Source organism: Halictus rubicundus, chromosome 11 (genome assembly GCF_050948215.1).
Source record: "Halictus rubicundus isolate RS-2024b chromosome 11, iyHalRubi1_principal, whole genome shotgun sequence".
Lineage (NCBI taxonomy): Eukaryota > Metazoa > Arthropoda > Insecta > Hymenoptera > Halictidae > Halictus > Halictus rubicundus.
In genome coordinates this window covers 9,697,963-9,716,703 of record NC_135159.1, presented here as the reverse complement: position 1 = coordinate 9,716,703, position 18,741 = coordinate 9,697,963, and the positions used below count along the sequence as shown (strand labels likewise).

At 34.6% G+C, this 18,741-nt stretch overlaps 3 protein-coding genes across 5 annotated transcripts; 2 read left to right on the top strand and 1 right to left on the bottom strand.

Annotated features, from left to right (window-relative positions):
- Window positions 1–1,400: 1,400 nt before the first annotated feature.
- Window positions 1,401–8,568, top strand: Vimar (visceral mesodermal armadillo-repeats). 3 transcript variants are annotated; one of them, XM_076796732.1, is made up of 11 exons: window positions 1,401–1,416; window positions 3,579–3,668; window positions 3,900–4,028; window positions 4,158–4,391; window positions 4,586–4,758; window positions 5,040–5,271; window positions 5,341–5,487; window positions 5,573–5,968; window positions 6,522–6,657; window positions 6,736–7,001; window positions 7,259–8,568. In XM_076796732.1, the coding sequence occupies exons 2-11, from the start codon at window positions 3,662–3,664 to the stop codon at window positions 7,381–7,383; spliced, it is 1,845 nt and encodes a 614-aa protein (XP_076652847.1). In that variant the 5' UTR covers window positions 1,401–1,416; window positions 3,579–3,661; the 3' UTR covers window positions 7,384–8,568. The 3 variants fall into 3 exon arrangements, with proteins under 3 accessions (XP_076652847.1, XP_076652845.1, XP_076652846.1); XM_076796730.1 differs by lacking the exon at window positions 7,259–8,568 and having other exon boundaries at window positions 6,736–7,251; XM_076796731.1 differs by lacking the exons at window positions 1,401–1,416; window positions 7,259–8,568 and having other exon boundaries at window positions 3,563–3,668; window positions 6,736–7,251.
- On the bottom strand, window positions 1,559–3,262 carry LOC143359074 (transmembrane protein 242). The gene is made up of 2 exons (XM_076796733.1): window positions 3,041–3,262; window positions 1,559–2,676 (listed from the first exon to the last, which is right to left on the bottom strand). The coding sequence occupies exons 1-2, from the start codon at window positions 3,081–3,083 to the stop codon at window positions 2,300–2,302; spliced, it is 420 nt and encodes a 139-aa protein (XP_076652848.1). The 5' UTR covers window positions 3,084–3,262; the 3' UTR covers window positions 1,559–2,299.
- Window positions 8,569–9,070: 502 nt separating the features above from the next.
- On the top strand, window positions 9,071–18,057 carry Sec24ab (Protein transport protein Sec24AB). The gene is made up of 17 exons (XM_076796729.1): window positions 9,071–9,285; window positions 10,336–10,495; window positions 10,858–11,489; window positions 11,838–11,984; window positions 12,073–12,188; window positions 12,330–12,432; window positions 12,513–12,639; window positions 12,723–12,832; window positions 12,940–13,171; window positions 13,282–13,439; window positions 13,757–13,982; window positions 14,410–14,739; window positions 14,806–14,916; window positions 15,039–15,211; window positions 15,303–15,638; window positions 15,753–15,856; window positions 16,420–18,057. Exons 2-17 carry the CDS (start codon window positions 10,357–10,359, stop codon window positions 16,529–16,531), a joined length of 3,156 nt encoding a protein of 1,051 aa, XP_076652844.1. The 5' UTR covers window positions 9,071–9,285; window positions 10,336–10,356; the 3' UTR covers window positions 16,532–18,057.
- Window positions 18,058–18,741: the final 684 nt, after the last annotated feature.

Genomic DNA, 18,741 nt, shown 5'->3' with positions numbered 1-18,741 from the left:
TAAAATTTGTAGACAAATTTTGCGGTTTACAATTGGATGGTTGAGTCGCAATACATATATACATTTATATATGAAAAAACAGGAAAGAAAACGTCGCGGCAATGGTTCCAGCGAGAATAATCCCACAGTCACCATTCGACTACCGGAATTTAATCGCTTGCCCATCACATGATTAAACAGTCATAAGAAATTTTAAGAAAAAGCTACTCACCTCGGCCGGTGTTACTATAGTTATAAATCGATGTGTATCTGAAAAGAAAGAGAAAACACCACACACGGTTAGAAGTTAAGAAACCCGGTACTTTGCGAGTTCATTAAATCAACGCAACCCTAACACGAACGGAGACAGAAAGAAAGAAGGGAAGGAAGAGAAACTTTAAAAGATGAGATTATTGAATTGATGAGTCCTCGTTTAAGGATTGTAATGATACTAATAATTCGCGACAACTATAGTTATATATTGTATATATTATATATTGTTCGAATACCTTATGGGCCCCTAGACACGCACCTCGCGATTATACGTCGAAGAGTGATGCGTTTTTGCAGTCCCGCGGAATGCCCGATTACCGAATTCAGTAACTGCAATAAACGTGTTTATTCCCACTACGCGGTGTCCGCTCGCCAATTAAAAGTGAGTTTTCCCACCACTTCGTTATTATAGTCGTCGCTACATTTGGAACAATGTAAATGTTCCAAGGAAGTTATGCGTCATATAGGATGTATCAGTCGCGTTGCCAAAAGAAAAGTGATTTTTACTTTAACGCATCAAAGACGCATAAACATAATGCATAAAGGCTTCCTAGAAAATATTCTATAATATATGATTTTCGATTAACGATTGAATTTTTAATTAGCGATTGTAAATCGGTAAACAGACGTTTACTATTGTTACTTATTAATTGAAAAGTGTTATATTAATCAATGAGCAGTTTGTTTCGTTTTAAAAATACCACACTTTCACTGATTTCTACAATTTGATAAATATTTATATATGTGTAATGTTTGTGTTAGTGGTCGCTCTAAGAACTATACCTTGATCTACTTTAAACTACTATATAATCGTATGATTACTTCCTGGTAAAGTAAACATGTATAATGTATCTCATTCCGTTAAGAATAATCTACTATAATATATACGATAGCGAAAAAATTGATGAGACAATCACGTGATTGATGAGGGATTACAACGTTGAAATGTATTGTATCGGTGATTATGCTAGTTTAACTTATTTTGCATTCTGAAAACACCAATTTCAACACGATTGATTTTTTAAATCGTTATTTATAAACGACTAGCATTGCCAATAACAAAGTTGCAATCTTCATACCCGCTGCATTACGTAAAAAGGCTTCGGGCTATTTGTCGACACTCGACCGCAAAAGGTTAAAATTTACTTAAATTGTTGCAAAAATGTAAATGAAGAACTACCGTTAGAATCTGCAACCGGTTAAATGAACATTAAAATATTCAATGATAATTCATGCCTGATAATTACATAAATCATTTAAAACAAGTTTTAGTATTATCTTTCATTTCATATTCATATAAGTATATGCATTTACAATATTTTACACAAGTACAATAACACAATCGTTGAATTCACAAATTTATTTCTACAAAAATACAGATTCTCCCACTGTGATAACTCTGTACAATATATACAGTGTGTTCATATTATAATTAGCCAATACATAGAACAAGTTTTTATAAGAAACACACTCCTTATATTTTTTTATAGGATATAAAAACCATTTTATATCAGATATAATTTTTTACTGTATAAATGGTCAAAAAAAAAAACAGAATTAAAATTATCATATTGTCGTATTTTTTCTTCTACTTCTTTCCACACGTTTATCATACATAAGAAAATGCTAGCTAATAATAATACAAACATCCTATGTACAAAAATACAGAATAAGGCGTCGCGTTATAAGTTATGACCATAATTCAACGTAACTAACGTGTTCAGTTAATAGTTAAAATCATGAAAAGAAATGTAGTTAACCAAAAACATAGTTAATATGTACAGATTTTGTACCTGGCAGTTCTTTTTTATACTGATAATCTAAAAATAATTCTATTGAGCAAAATATGACCATGGTATTGTCCAAAACAAACATGGTCAATTTGATATAGTTAATTGAATATTATAATTACAAAACACAATGTTTCATGTATATAAAAATTTCACTATCGTTGTGTTCAGACTGCTCCTTTCTTTAGTACTTCAGTAAATAAAAAGAATATTGCAGTGACTATTTTTTCTCTTTTTATTCTGCTTTATGTATCAGATCATTTTTCTTTGCCCCATTCTTCAGAAACGTATCTAAGCAAATCGGTAAGATTCTCAAAGTCTGTTCTACTCTGTGGAGGATCATTCTTCGGTATCCGAGGTAAGAGCGATCCAACTTTCATTCGAAATTCTTCTGCATTAGTAGCACCAGAGAGTTTCCAGATTCCATAAAAGAGAATTCCACAGCCCCCGATTGCCCACACGGAGCCCCAAAGAAGTGCTCTCATAGCCAGATGAGCCCCAGACTCTGGCAATCCTTTTCCTCCCATGACTCCCATATCGAAGGCCTTTGTGTCTCGCTTTTTCGTCGACGCTAGTGCACTAGAAAATCCAATGAGAGCAGAAATTCCTGCTACGCTGCTTAAGAAGACTGTAGCTGCAATATAAAATGAAATTGCTTTAAAACACTATCATTGAAATTGAAATAATATTCATCCACTGAAAACCATTTTGTCAGTGACATATAAATAATCTGTGGGACGTCAATGGTAATAAATAATTTAATTTGGCAGCAGGATTGAAGGTATTATATAAATTCGTGTGTAACTATGATTTTGTAAACATTCCCATGCTTGAGATACATTGTGTGTTTCTTTCAACATAACATAATCGAGTACACAGGTTTCATGACAGAAAATTGTTTCATTTTGTTGTGTTTTGTATAAACATAATTAGCTACGTGTCAATTCATATGGAAATTAGATTTAATTTAACAAATTGTTTTTCTAACATGCACCTACCATAGAAATTCTCTTTCTCTTTGGCAGTCTTTTTGTCAGACATTATTGTCGTTTTCTATTACAACATTGAGTGTATTATTAAAATATATCTACCAGCTGCGATAACAATTGCGAATTTTGGGAAATCTTCGAAGAAACTGGAAGAAACTTCGAAGAAAATTGGTTAGTTTACAGAATTGTAGCCATGTTTAGCGGTTTCATACGAGTCATAGACTTCTCGTTAAGTAGATGCAAAAGGGTAACCTAAAAAATTAACTATGTAGATCTAAAAAATTCAGGAATCGAATTTATTTTGAAAAATTACAGTATTATTTATTGTAAGACTTTAATACAAAATCAATCAAAATTTTCATGATTTCAAACAATTATATAAACGAAAAAATGTTACACAAATTTCTGTGTGCTCTGTGTATATAAATGTTACAAATGTTAACAGTGTTAAAAAGATATTGTAATTATCTATTAATTATTTGATTTTTTTTTTTAGCAAAATTGATTAATATCAGTTCACGATGATAATATTGACTTTCTCATCTAGTGATTTACAGTCTATGGCAGATCCTTCCTTTTAGATGAAAGAAATTAATTTCTTTAGCAATTGGAACTAAAAGAAAAGGAATAATGGAAGGTAAGCAGAAGTTTTCTAATTACGTTTCAATCTAAAATTACGATCCACTTAATCTAATTGTCAGCACGAAGTACTCGATGTCAAAATATCTAATGACAGATCATCCATTTCCTCTTACGTAGATTTGTTTAAAAAATAAATTCTTCAAAATTAATGCACATTTTCATAATAGGAACATTCTTATAATAACAATCGTCATAATATCAAGTTCTGAATAATTTTTCGTTTCAGGTGAATTGAAGCACAGTATTGCAAAATTATTGGAAGAATTACGATTTGTTGTAAAGTCGGAGAAGGAGATTGAAGATATTGTTCAGGTGTTAGATTCTATTGTCAATGTTAGCAAAACGTACATCGAAGGTATTTATTCATGTTTATGCTGTGTAATTCATCATATTCCCAGAAAACAATATTTTCTTTGAAGAGACTAGCAATAAACGCATCCTTAATATAATTTCATAGATTTTCATAACTGTATGCATTTTTCAGAGTCTACTGAGTTCACAGTGGACGATGTTTTCTTAACATTGTTGCATCACGAATCCAAAGAAATCATAGCAAAGACTGCAAAGGCAATCGCGGAGATTGCCAAAAGCGAAAGAGGAAGAGATAAATGTACTACCACAGATATAGTGGATGCACTGATCAATTTGTTAAAAGATGATCGTATTGATGTATTGACACAGACTACCAGAGCTTTGGGAAATATTTGTTACGAGAATGGTAGGGATCTTTAATCCCTAATGACCCAAATTTTGTTCATGTATGTAGCTGCTGTTAAAGTCATCATTATTATAATATAATATTCTTGGACACATCTTCTTATCAGTCAAATTTCAATACTTTTTGTAAGTTTGATTTTCCCAGATCTGTGAAATTTCCTTATTTATTTTAACTATCTTAAAAAATTATTATAGAAAATGGGAAAAAGTTTATCGAAAATCAAAATGGATTGAAATCAATCCTGGCAGTGTTGGAAAAAAGTATTACGTTGAATAATGTAGAAGGGGCACCATTTCTTCGTAAGGTTGCAGTAGGTCTTCTCTTGAACTTTCTTGTTGTCCGCCATCGATCATCTGTCAACACAGAGGTAACAAGTTCTTACATTGTCACTGTTTGTAGAATTACTTGTTAATGATTAAATTATCACAGATATCCTAGTATGTTGTAAGAAAATGGCGTTATACACTACTGATGTGTTAGTACGTATTAAACATTATTACTTTGATAAAAGAGAATTTAAAATTGCGTTCAAAATTTATGAACACATACTAATGCATTCTGTATTATGCAGTTAAAGTAATTAGCTAAAATAACGTACTAGTGCATTCGAGGTAATTAATATGTTAATCTGTTGGAAAACTTTCTTAGGGATTGCAACAGGAAATTGTACCTATTATATGCAGTGTTTTGGAGATCGATGGTGCTGAAGGTGGAGAATCTGCAAAGCACGCGCTATTAATATTAGACATATTGAATGATGCTAATATAGAGTTCCTGGATGAAAGAATTACGAAAATTTTAGTAGACATTTTGGCCAGCGACGCGTCGTCAGAACTTTCTGAGATGTGTTTGGAAGTTCTTCATGGTCAAGCAGAAAGTGGTACATATTCTTTATTATTTAACTATGCTTTAAATCAACTGACTATTGTCAATTATTATTACATTTTAGAGAATTCCAAGCTGTTGCTTACGAAAGCAGGTGTCTGTGAACTGCTAATAAAGCTCCTGGAGAAACATAGTCCATATTGCACAGACGAAGAGGCTAGGTCAGTGCTGAAAATTGCTTGCAGCCTAATCGTGCTCGTGCTAACTGGAGGTACATTAATTGCAAAACTTCTCATTAGTTTATCAGTAGCAGTATATGACTAGAGCGTAATTAAAATGCTTCTTTTTTGGATTAGATCAGAGTATGAACATTTTGTATGATAACAGTAATGGTGTTGTGTATAAAAAATTCGTCGAATGGCTCGAAAGTAGAGACAAAGATTTGCAGATCGCAGCAGTGTTGGCAATGGGCAACTTCGCTTGCACTGACGTCCATTGCAAGCTTATGGTTGCGCAAGACGTTCACAGGAGTCTTCTTAAACTTCTACAGGAGAATAACACAGACACAGCTGATGTTCGATTTCAACATGCATTGCTCACTGCCCTGCGAAATCTTGTTATTCCAGCAGATAATAAGCCTATATTATTGCAAGATGGATTGATAGACGTTTTGTACTCGATGCTGCATATTCCATCCTATCCGGTAATCTTTAAGTTGTTGGGAACATTGAGGATCGTCATCGATGGCCAATGTAAGATTTTCTGCTACATTTTTCTATCTTTAACCCCTTGCGTTATAATATCGAGTCAGACTCGTGACGAAAATTTCGAGCAGAATCTACTAAACGGGTATATTCATTTCCTAGATATCGAAATAAAATTCTACTTTGTTGTTGTCAATATAAGGCCAATTAGAGAACACATAGATATACAATAAAATAAATTGTAGCGCAAGGGGTTAATAATTCATTCTAAGTCCTGTTTGGTATAATACTCTTTTGCGCAGAATTTGGTGTTTTATCCGAATTAGAGAAAAAATATTGAGCATTCCATTTAAAAAACTGAAGGTGACCCTCATATCTTGATAAAAAAGCAAAGTAACAAAAAACAGATTACCGCACTGTATGTTTTTCGTACAACAAATAACTTACGAGTTATTTGAAATCGTCATGTTATAAGACACCCTGTTAATTTCATGTTAAAAAAAAATATAAAAGTCACGAAGTTTCAGACAAATTGTTATACTTGCTTCTGTAATAATGTAGAGTAAATACCACTTGAAGTATGTAATTTTTTGAATTACAGGTGAAGCTGCTGAGGAATTAGGAAATAAAAGAGATCTATTAAAGAAAACCATTGAATGGTGTGAAGTGGAGGAGCACCCTGGTGTCCAAAACGAAGCGAATAGGCTAATAGCTTGGCTAATAATGAATAACAGCAGGTTGTTTGATTTTTCTAAGAACGTGCGTGGTTCAAGTGCACATTTTATCATAGTTAATTTATCAAATTTGTACTTCAGGAATAACAAAATTGCAATGCTGATGGTAGAACACGGAGCGCTACCGCATTTAGTTAAGATGTTAGCGTCGCAGCACGTCCAAATGCAAAACGAAGCTCTAGTTTGTTTAATGGTGCTAACGAGGATATGTTTATCGCGATGCGAGAAGCTTCTGTTAGAGGCTAATATAGCAGAAAAGCTTTCTAGATTTTTTGAAGTCAAGAGCAGCCTGAACAAACTGATTACGCACAATGCTGTGTCCCTATTGAACAATCTTGTTACCTCAGGTATTTTGTTATTTTTAACACTAGGTTTACGGAGCACTAAAAGTGACTATTTTACATTATTTTATGAAAATATCGAGAATATGTCTATCCAAATTTTTAGACATTTCTTAAATAATACAATATATACCCAAAGAAATAAATTTAGGTCGCGATTAAAAATATTAGATCGCGTGATTCTGACGGGTCCCGTAAACCTAGTGTTAAACATGTAAAATGTCAAGATGAAATTTGGTATTAAAATTTGATTTACATTTTAGAGACATTAAAAGAACACCTTAAACAAAGTAATTTAAAATCGTTGTGTCAAAGTATGTGCGATAACGATGGAGAATCGAATATTGGGAAGAAATTGAAAAGAATTTGCGAAATGCTTAATGAGTAAATATAGGACTATACTTTGAAGAGGTATAAGTACCAAATCTTTCTTCCCGGTTGAAAATGAGTCTTCGCACTTCAATGTGACAAACATATAACAGTCTCATATCAGAAGCAATATTTTTGTAAAATCATGAGCAGCAACCACAAACAGAGTGACGACGACGTTACTCGAGCATTTTCTTAATTGAATTCAGCTTCCATTCGTATCTGTTCGACCGTTTTCATCGTTGTAAAGCAGACTGTGGATGTTTATGCACGTGTACAGAAAGTATGCAGCAAATTCGTACCTTGCGTATTGTATTTATACAAAATAAAATATACATCACGAGAATCCTCAAGAGATAAAAACGAATTTTTTTTATCCAAGTCCCGTTTTCACGACTATATTCTATATAAAAATATACATTCGCATAAACATCCGCTGTCTTGTCATAAGCATTTAGTTACCGAATCATCGCATGGATATGTATATAATTATATACATATGTACTAGATGGGTGAATTTTCCACGATAAACGAAATTCGTCAATTGATTATGGAAAAAAAGGTACTAAACATTTGTGAACTAAGTAAGTTCTTAAAAAGAAACAGAAAAACAGAAAAAAATATGTGTTTACTTTTAGGGAACCGACCAAATTGTAATATTCGTGCGACCAACTATGAGATTAATATTATAATAAATCTATACACGACAACTTCGGACGAACAAATTTTCTTTACTGGTTTCGATGAGTCGTACTGTTTTGTATTATTTTGATAGATGTCTCTCTGGGAGTTACTTTCAATTGTTCTGATTATTAGTCATTGATAAGTCGATCCAAAAATAGCTTTACGAACTGAACTGCACAAAATGTAACTTTTACTTACATTGACAATTTGATTCCTGTATTCGATGTTTTAGAAAATTAAGGAAATATCTTTGTCATTTTATGTACTTTCGATGTAATGATTATAAACAGACTGCGGATTTTATGGATTTATGACAAAAATGGATCGGTCAAAAAAACAAAACTATGCAAAGACATTAGAAGAATTACATGATGTTATTTGAATTATTAAAAAAGAAAATGTATTTTCATTTAATTTATGTTTCTCATAATCTATTTTGACAATTTTTATTTTGCATAAAGATTCGCAGTTTAATTACAAATTATATGAACACAAAATACAAGAGACGGATGAGTATCTCGTGTTCTTCTTTCATTGTTTCTCCTTTCATCTTTTCGACGATAATTTTTACAGTTGTAATAATATATGTTATAAAAGTTATCGAAGAGGTTCTTCTAATCGATTAAAATTCTTTATTCAATTAGCTAATACTTCAGATTAAGAAGAATTATCAAAAATCGCAATTGATTTAATCGATTAATGAAATTAGTAGTCAATTAGTAATGATAGATACGAATCGTTGATTATCAATCGCTGATTAAAAGACTGCAAAGGATGATCGAATATTTCAATAGTTCATTGCATTAAATATCATTCAATTTGGTTTAGAATAAATTCTTAAATATTGAGGATAAAACAGTAGTGCATGGATATCTTAGAATTGTTAATTTGATTAGTTTGATGGACAAGCCAAATATTATTCAAGTTTTTCTAGATTGCGTTATCAGATTGACGAGTACAATAGGATGGGAGATAACGATGGAAATATTGTTTAATTTGACGTGGAGGCGATTTAGACATTTAATGATTTGAAGCGTGTGGTTCGGGACTAGTCCGCGAAAGAGAAAATGGCGCCTCGATCGGCTAGGCTGCCACGTAATGTTGTGTGTCCCCTCGACGAGGTACATCTCTCCGACAATTAACGGCGAATTACACCGTAAAAAGTGCAATGCACGTCACTTGGTGCAGTGAGATCTAAACTTGTGTTTCTTCTTGCCGTGATAACCTCGTCGAGAAGGTAAGAGACGTGTTTATTCGCGGCAAAAACCCGACAGCAAAACTCGCCCCGCAGAGCACCCCAACATCGACGTGACGTTTTAACCTTTCGTTCGTTTCTTCCTGTCTTGAGCTTTGGAAAATTCTCCTCTTGTTCTCTCCTCTCTCCTCTCCACGATGAATTCCGGACTCTGATTTGCAGATTTTTTTTTATTCATTTCCATCTTCCACGAATTCCAGGCTAACGAGCAATTATCGTCTCGCCTCTGGATCTCCGCGATCCTGCTACATGTCATCGTTATTTTATTCGATTATATTTAATGGTTCGGTTACTTTGTTTTTCTCGTTTCTGCTTGCACTGTCTTGTTATTGCTCGTAATCAAGCTTACTTTCGCGCTGTTACTTCTCTCGGTTTAATCGTACTCGACTTTTTTGCGAAATTCATTCGAGACTTGCGGAGCCTTTGCCATTCACGTTAATTTATTTTGAAATGCCGTGTTACAATGAATTAATATATCTATATTGTTGTTTGAACTTCTTCACCGCGTGGCGACTGTTTTTTAATTATTTGGCGATCCCTTATTCGTACCGTGATATCCTAATTTCTTCTATTTATTTTGATTTATTTGTTATTTTATTTACATCATTAATGTAAATTGTAAACAGTTTCAATGCTTGTTAACAGTTTATTTGCGAGATAGTTCCCGTGCATATTGTGATAAAATTTTTTATGACACTGACTAATATTTACAGAGTTATCTAATTATACGTGAATAGTAAATAATGTACTATGTATGCACATTTTTCATTTATGCATTGTCCACAGGTGTGATGTCAAACATTTTAACATTTATTTATTGCAAATGCACGTAATTATTTTATGTCAAATTATATTATTTATACATACATTTTTACTTGTTTTGTAGAATTTAATAAAAATATGTTAACATTGAAATATACGTTATTAAGAAAATATATTTACCCCAGAAAGTTTTATTTGTTAAATATTAGAGCAGTTTAATTATATCTGTATTTGTATAGTAAATTAATATTGTTTTTCTAATATGTTTAGCGACGTTTGGAAATCAGCAACATGTCTCAGCCAACGGACTACCAATATCGTACATATGCTAATGACAGTAGCATGAAAAGTGGTCCCCCACAGATGGTAAATGGCCAGGCAAGTGCGACACACCATAATGGCATGCAATCTACAAATTACAATTTCACAGGTACGTGTTATAAAGTAAATAATCCACAACTAACTACATCTTATTATTTTCTAATGTATGCGATCTACAACTCTTCCGCCAAATTATGTTTGTAAATACTTTTCCTGTAACACTTTAAAACTCACAATGCATATTGAGAAATATTTCAAAATTGATTACAAAAGGTCAGATTATTAGATGCAGTGTGTTTTTATGCATTATTAGGTTTCTAGAATTTGAAGATAGCTAGGGAAAATATCAAACAGTCTGTATCATTTAAAGATTATTGTAACATCTGTAATATCATATAATGTCGAAAATATAGAAACAAACTGACAAGCCATCCTCATCTCTGAAGCGTTAAACAAATACTATGTTTTCAGGTGTTCTGTCTTCACAATCATCACGAGATCCATCTAGAGAGACATCGAGAGACCCATCTCCAACTCCGTACCTCTACAATCAATACAGATCACCGTTACCTCGTCCACCAATGTCCCCTCTAATCAATGGCCAACAAAACTCGATGAATCCTGTAATGCCACCGCCAGCAAGGTTACCACAGAGTCAGCAACAACCACCAATGTATAATGTTCAGAATCAATTTCAAGTGCCTGCGACGCAGCATCCGCCGCCTTCAAGAGATGACTTAGCGAATCCACCGATGGAACCACCGAAACCACCAACAACTGGATTCGATCAGAATTTACCGCCGAATCCGGCGGCGGAAGCGAAACCCTACAAAGTTGATAGTCAGGATAACACGGTGCAAGGGACACAGTTGTATTCGCAGGAGCAAAACAAGTTTCCGAATCCTTTGCAACCACCCAGAGGACAGCCACCATATCAACAGAACTTTGGAGGACAAAGAATGTATGCGAAGAATGCACATGTTATGCAGCACGCTGCCACTGTACCAAATTCGATGTCTTACAGACCAGTTGGGAGTGGTCCTCAAATGCAAACGAAACCTCCTCCTCCAACTGCGGCAGCTGAATATCCTGCACAGAGAACGGTATGAATTTTTATTTACGCTACTGCCGTAGTATGCGTAGAATCACAGTACTAGATTCAATTTAAAAAAAAAGAAAATGCTGTGCAAGTTGTGTAGAAATTATGGACGAGGACACTCTTGTGTTAATGAGAGATACATTGTATGAGTCATAAATAATATTCGTTTAAGTATATCAATCGAATAAACAATGATGAGGCTTGTTGTCGTTTGTCAGGCAGTTAATCAGTCTTTAGGATGACGAATGCATTATTACAGCTGCTTTTCAGATAAAGAAATTATTTATGATTCAATCTGATTGAAATGATTTATGATTCAATCTGATCTAAACATTTGAACCTTTCATTCTAGTATCCAATTCAACAACAGAATCCAATAAACAAACAGCTTGATCCAATGAATAAGCATTACCAGCAACAATATCCTGATCAGATGAATCAGTTGAATAACCAAATGAATATGATGACTGTGACACAGGCTGGTTATAACAAACTATGGGTATGCAGATTTGGATGTATATTAGATTAGATTTTCAGATGAGGGTTAAGGAGTTTGTTTGATAATATTTGTGTTGATTATTTTTTAGGGAATGGAGAGCATCGACCTTCTGCAATGTAGAAATGTGTTGCCCTCGGAGAAAGTAGAACCACCCAAAATTAAGCTTCACCAGGAGTATCTAGAGAGCATTAACTGTAGTCCAGAGTGAGTAACATTTTCTAGGATTTGCGCATCATGTTCATAAAGTAGCTCATAAAAACCCATGTATGTGGACATGAAAACCCATGTATGTGGACATGAAAACGAGTAAACATATTATTTACATTATTATATTTTATTTTTTAGTATTTTCCGCTGTACACTCACTAAGATTCCAGAATCCAATGCGTTACTACAGAAATCTAGGTTGCCATTGGGGATTTTAATCCATCCATTCAAAGATTTAAATGTATGTACACATTTTGCGTCTGTAAAATTTCTATACATTCACAAATAGAAAATAATGGACTACTTTTTTTTTCAATTCAGCATTTACCAGTAATACAGTGCAGCACGATTGTGCGATGTCGTGCTTGCAGAACCTATATCAATCCGTTTGTATACTTCAGTGACTCGAAGAGATGGAAATGCTGTCTCTGTTTCAGAATAAACGAATGTAACTAGAGATTCACGAAATGCTAATATGTAAATTATAATGTTTCTTCAGTTAGTTTAATTGCATATGAATCGTACTTTCAGTACCAGAAGAGTTTCAATTCGATCCTGTAACGAATACATATGGTGATCCGTCGAGACGGCCAGAAGTGAAAACGAGCACAATCGAATTTATTGCACCTAGCGAGTACTTGGTAGGATATCTTTTCAATTTGAGTGAACTAGGCAGCTGTCCTGCAGGTTCACCCATAATGGTTAACACCAAGGTAACGGAATAATGAAAGTAATAAACATGTTATAGCTCCGCCCGCCTCAGCCAGCTGTATATCTGTTTGTTTTGGACGTATCGAGGTTGGCAGTGGAAAGTGGTTACTTGAATATAGTGTGCAACGCGATATCGCAGGAATTGTCAATGCTGCCAGGAGATAGTAGAACACAGATTGGATTTCTGGCAGTGGACTCCGCGATTCACTTCTTCAGCATACCTGACAACGTGTCCCAGCCTCAGGAAATGATTATGCTCGATATCGATGGTAAAGAAACAACATATACGTACTGGATTTCAATTCATTAGATTGTACTGCCTGTGTCAAGATGTAGAATCTTCATTTTCAATTTAAGAACAAGGAATCTCGTTTTGTAGATGTTTTCCTGCCGTGTCCAGAGAATCTAATAGTCAATTTAAAGGAACGCGAGGAATTAGTCAGAGACTTGTTGGCTCAGTTACCCACCAAATTCCAAGGAACGCACGATACTAACAGTGCTCTGGGCGCTGCATTGCAAGCTGCGTACAAACTTATGGTAAGCATTATCAAGAAAATCCTTACTTGTTTGAAAGAACGATCTTGTTCCACAAGATGTAGATGCACATTTAATAACCAGCGTGTTTATGGGGCTGCATACACTTCGTATTGAATTTTTATTTCTTGACAAATTATTTTTATTGATGTGAACAATGTAGCATAGTTACTTGTGATGGCTGCGTCCGCACCGAGTCCAAGCGACCACATGTTTTACAAGACCTTTAATAACTTCGTAAATTTTACGAATGGTGAACAAAATTTTTAGGGACACAATCGAATAAAAATATTTTTTAATTTTAATTTTAATTTTTTCAGTCAGCAACTGGTGGACGCGTGACCGTCTTCCAAACCTGTTTGCCAAACGTAGGTCCGGGACTGTTACAAGCCAGAGAGGACCCTAACAGCAGAGCAAGCAAGGACGTACCACATTTGAACCCGGCTACAGACTTCTACAAGAGATTAGCACTGGACTGCAGTGGACAGCAGATCGCAGTCGATCTATTCCTATTAAATAGCCAATATTGTGATTTAGCCACACTTTGTATGCAATTTTAACGTTCTATTCACACGTTACTCTTAACCGAACTGCGGATTTTTATGCATTCGTGTTAGACTACGGATCTTCACGCAGAATAGATTAAGTTAATCGTATGAAACAGACGTTGAATACAAACAGTATTCGTTGTCTTAATCGTTCGCTTAATCAACGTGCCGAATATAATGCAAGAACATTCTTAAATTCATGAATCGTTTCACAGTTTTGTATTTGTTCTATTTATATTTGTCATACACGTATAAAGATCCGCAGTCGGATTCGTTTGCGAATAATTTCTATTTTTCTCAAAACAGATCTTCTAGTTGCACAACAATTTTCATAAAATTCTTGCCTGTATCTTCCGAGTTTGCATGAAGATCTGTAGTGCATTTAGAACGAATTTTATGAAAGTTATGGACGTTTTCTGTTGCAGCTGGTATGTGTAAATTCTCCGGTGGTTGCATATACCACCTCCCGTTGTTCCGAGGATCGAAACCGCAGAACGCAGAAACTCTCGATAGAATACTCAGACGTTATCTCACTAGAAAGATCGGTTTCGAGGCGGTTATGAGAATAAGATGCACGCGGGGCTTGACTATTCACACTTTCCACGGGAACTTCTTCGTGAGAACCACGGATCTCCTCACTTTGCCTAATGTCAATCCGGACGCCGGTTTTGGAATGCAGATCGCCATCGAGGAGAATCTCTCGGACGTCCAGAACGTGTGTTTCCAGGCAGCTTTGCTTTACACGTCGAGTAAAGGTATTTGCAAATTCTCTAATTTACGAGTTTGCCCACAGTATGAATAATCATTGAAATGTGTTCCAGGCGAGAGAAGAATCAGGGTACACACACTGAGTTTGCCAGTCGCTAATAGTTTATCAGATATTCTCCATTCCGCTGATCAACAATGCATAGTAGGCCTACTTTCGAAAATGGGTAAGATCGTTTCTCCGTAGCGGAAAGTAATCCATTAGTCTCTCTCGACTTGCGTTTAGAATGTATTTGGTACACTTTCGAGAGTTAACAGTTAACTGGGACTGTTATGAACATTTTCGCAGCTGTGGACAGGTCTCAGCAGTCCACCTTATCCGACGCGAGGGACGCTTTGATAAACGTGGCCATTGACGTGGTGTCAGCTTACAAATTGTCTCAGTCAGCGATGACTGGCGGTCTTATGGTTCCAGGAAACTTGAAACTACTGCCTCTTTATATTATTTCACTGCTCAAATGTGTAAGTGTTCCTTACACGCGATAATCTTTCAAATTTAATAATAATTTTCAAATTTTGTCTTATAACAATTGTCTGGTTTTCTGTTTTGTAGGTTGCCTTCAGGTCGGGAATGAGTACGCGACTTGACGATCGTGTGTTCGCAATGTGCCAGTTGAAGACTCTACCGTTGTTCCAACTGATCCAGATGATCTATCCGGATCTATACGCGGTGCACGCGCTCGAGGATCGAAACGCGAAAGACGTTGATGGTAAACGTTGCCCGCAACCAGCCAGGCTGCATCTCTCTGCTGAAAAGATATACTCAAGAGGCGCGTTCCTCATGGACGCCGGTGACCGGATATTTATCCTGATCGGCAAGAATATTCATCCTACGTTCTGCTGCAATGTACTTGGGGTCAATGCGTTTACTTCGATACCGGAAGAACTTGTAAGTGATCGAACAAACTGTATCACTATGTGTCAGAACATTGTAACGGCATAGAACAATCTGTAGGACAACCGACCTTCGGACACATTTTGACGAAAATATATTTGTTTTCAGTATGAGTTACCAGAGATTGACACACCGGAAAGCGAGATGCTGCGTAATTTTGTATTTAGTTTGCAAGAGGAGAAACCTTACACTGTTTCTGTACAAATTATCCGGTAAGTCCACATGTCAAAGGGTACAGCCGGATGAGGTGGTCAAATGTGCGGCGAAACAAAATTGATCATTCGATAGGGCACCCAAAGAAACCTCTCTGTGGCAACTTTCAAGTCGGCTCGCCTACCATGAGGGCGGTTATAGGATGAACACGGTTTTAATGAATTATGCTCTGTTTCTTCTGTTCAGCTCAACAAAAAATTACGAAAAAGTCTAGCTAACCACTTTTATATTATTGTGATTATTAATGTCCATTTTCCAGGTTTTTCGGATTGGGCATGTTTAAAAAAAAATTGAAAATCCCCCAAAAACCGAAAAAATGCATATTTCTCATAGAAATTTTAGAAATACCAGTTTTACAAAAATTCATTAGTAAGACATTGTCGAAAGCAATGTTCTTGATTTTTTTCAGGTTTTTTTCATATCAAATTAATTTGTTTTGGGAGCACATTTGACCACCTTATCTGGCTAGACCCTTTTAGAAGATTAATAAATGTCGAAATAAGGAAGGGAGGATTTACCTGTTATTCTATGAATGGACGGTAACATGGTCTTGTATTTTCAGAGATGATAGCCACTTCCGGACGCTCTTTATTGAACGATTAATCGAGGACCGCTTCGAGTCCGCCTTGAGTTATTACGAGTTTGTGCAACATCTCAAGGCCCAAGTGAAATAATGATACATGAGCTCGGATATTGAATTGAGAAACAGAGAAATGAAAACACTAACATGTAAAAGCCATTGTTGATTACAGTGAAAGTGTTTAGCGATCGTGAACTGTGTCAAAGAATCTGAACTTCATGAAATGATTGTTTAATCGGTTGATTAGAATGGAACACTTAGGAATATATATATGTATATACGTGTGTGTATATACATATACATATACATACAGGTACTGGGGTTCCCATTTTGATCTTTCCACGCGACTATCTACCGAATTACACGTTATTCGATGAAATCTCTCGAATGGAACTTACTGGAAGGCATCTAGTATCATTTCAGGATGATCTTTATTTTTTTTATATATTCTTGTTTAGTTAGACGTGTAGTCCATTCCGAGACGAAGTCATTGACCTGCGGCACGTGGACCTTCCAAGGTCATTCAAGGTCGTTTACTATAATTTAAGTTATCCTTTTGCGTCTACAAGCAATTTACAGGAGTAAGTCCTATTTGAAGGATTCTTCTCCAATAATAAACGGTTCAGAAGATAATCGCGTGGAAAAATTGAGATGGGATGCTCTGTATAAAAAAGTATACACACATTTATATGTGTATGTACATATACATGTACGTATACTGAAGGATATATACATGTATACATTTATGTACGTATACGTATGTAGGAATGAATGTTATTATTGTTTTAAGAAAGGTGTTGAAGCATTTAAAGCATAATTCAATTGTAATTATTATTATTTTACCATCACAATGATTATTATAACGATTATTGTTACCTTCATTAGTTGCAGTACTTTTTCTAGACACTTCGGTCTCTTTTTTTTCTGTAAATGCTTTTCTACATCTTTAATCTATCAGTCAATCTATTCAGTCAATCTAATTTTTCTACGGCATAGCGGAAGTTTCTAGTGGTAATAGTGTTTCGCAAATTCGAAGATTTTTCCCGCTCCAAGAGAAGCATTTTATGAAACTATTTTAAAAGGTACCGATTTTCTTCTTTCATTTTTTAAATTAATTATTTTATATATAATCTGCACGTTTTTAAATGTAATATAATTTTTTTCGAGATATACAATTAGGTAAATTTTAGCCAAATTTGGTTTTCTTTCGACTTTCGAGAAAATACTTTTGTAAATAATTCATTCTATTTTTCTGTGTCTGGGACAAAAACGATTTTACAATAAATTTGAAAACTGACGTATCGGCCTGATAATATGAAGCAATATACATATATATACATACAGAGTATTTCATCAGGTATGACGTAACCAGAAAACAAGAAATTCCAATACCCAAAATAAGATGAGTCTTGATGAATTCTTGACCTGATTTTCATTCATTCACACGAACAGTTAATATCAACAAATCGATGCAGTAGGCACGTTGATAAGATAAAAATGTTAGCGTTAATTCACTGAAAAATAAAGAAATATCAAACATCATCTTATTTTCCTCGCAAAAATTTGATATTCTTCAAATATACGTCCCTCTCATTAAATATTCTGTATTATGTGCAGAATGCCCTTCCCCCTCACTAAGAATGGTATAGAAGTATAATTATTTTCTAAATACCAGTACGAAGAAATGACTTACTGATGGAATAATCCCTGTATTGTCACCTGTCACTAACATTTAGTATAATTAGTATGTTACATTAATATACAGGGTGCCTTTTAGAATGTAGAATGAAATTCACAGACGTTAATGGAGGATCGTTCTCAATTTAATTTGAATTCTGATGTTTCAGTTCGACGATTGTGCATTGATTTTAAATAGAATTTTGCTGATTGTTTACGAAGACATCAGTAAGTTTTTTTCTTTCTTAAGAGAACTATTGATACGCAGAGCAGTTATACTTGCTTATCATTTTTTTTTGTAAAACACGCTGTGTATGTATGTATGTAGGTACGTACGTATGTATACATGTGTGTACATTGTTGATGTATATATGTATATGTATAGACTGGTCTCGAATTAACAAAACAACCAAGATATTTACAAAGAATAATTTTTTTTATGAATACAATTTGTAGAAATGTACAAACATAAGAATTTTACATGGACATACAAAGCACATGAAGAAAACAAATTCACAGAGTAATTGGATACGTACATAATGTTACATCAGGAAACATGAATCATGGGGCACGCGAATATACTTTAAATATACATTTCTTTTAAATTAATATTGTTTTAATATTATT

Bases quoted from the DNA above. Each gene is read 5' to 3' on its own strand.
- LOC143359074 (XM_076796733.1), bottom strand. From the start codon at position 3,083: ATGTCTGACAAAAAGACTGCCAAAGAGAAAGAGAATTTCTATG. The intron at 2,677-3,040 runs GTAGGTGCATGT...TTTATATTGCAG, and splicing joins AGAGAAAGAGAATTTCTATG to CTACAGTCTTCTTAAGCAGC.
- Vimar (XM_076796730.1), top strand. The intron at 4,392-4,585 runs GTAGGGATCTTT...AAATTATTATAG, and splicing joins AAATATTTGTTACGAGAATG to AAAATGGGAAAAAGTTTATC. The intron at 4,759-5,039 runs GTAACAAGTTCT...AAACTTTCTTAG, and splicing joins GATCATCTGTCAACACAGAG to GGATTGCAACAGGAAATTGT.
- Sec24ab (XM_076796729.1), top strand. From the start codon at position 10,357: ATGTCTCAGCCAACGGACTACCAATATCGTACATATGCTAATGACAGT. The intron at 11,490-11,837 runs GTATGAATTTTT...CTTTCATTCTAG, and splicing joins AATATCCTGCACAGAGAACG to TATCCAATTCAACAACAGAA. The intron at 15,212-15,302 runs GTAAGTGTTCCT...TCTGTTTTGTAG, and splicing joins TTATTTCACTGCTCAAATGT to GTTGCCTTCAGGTCGGGAAT.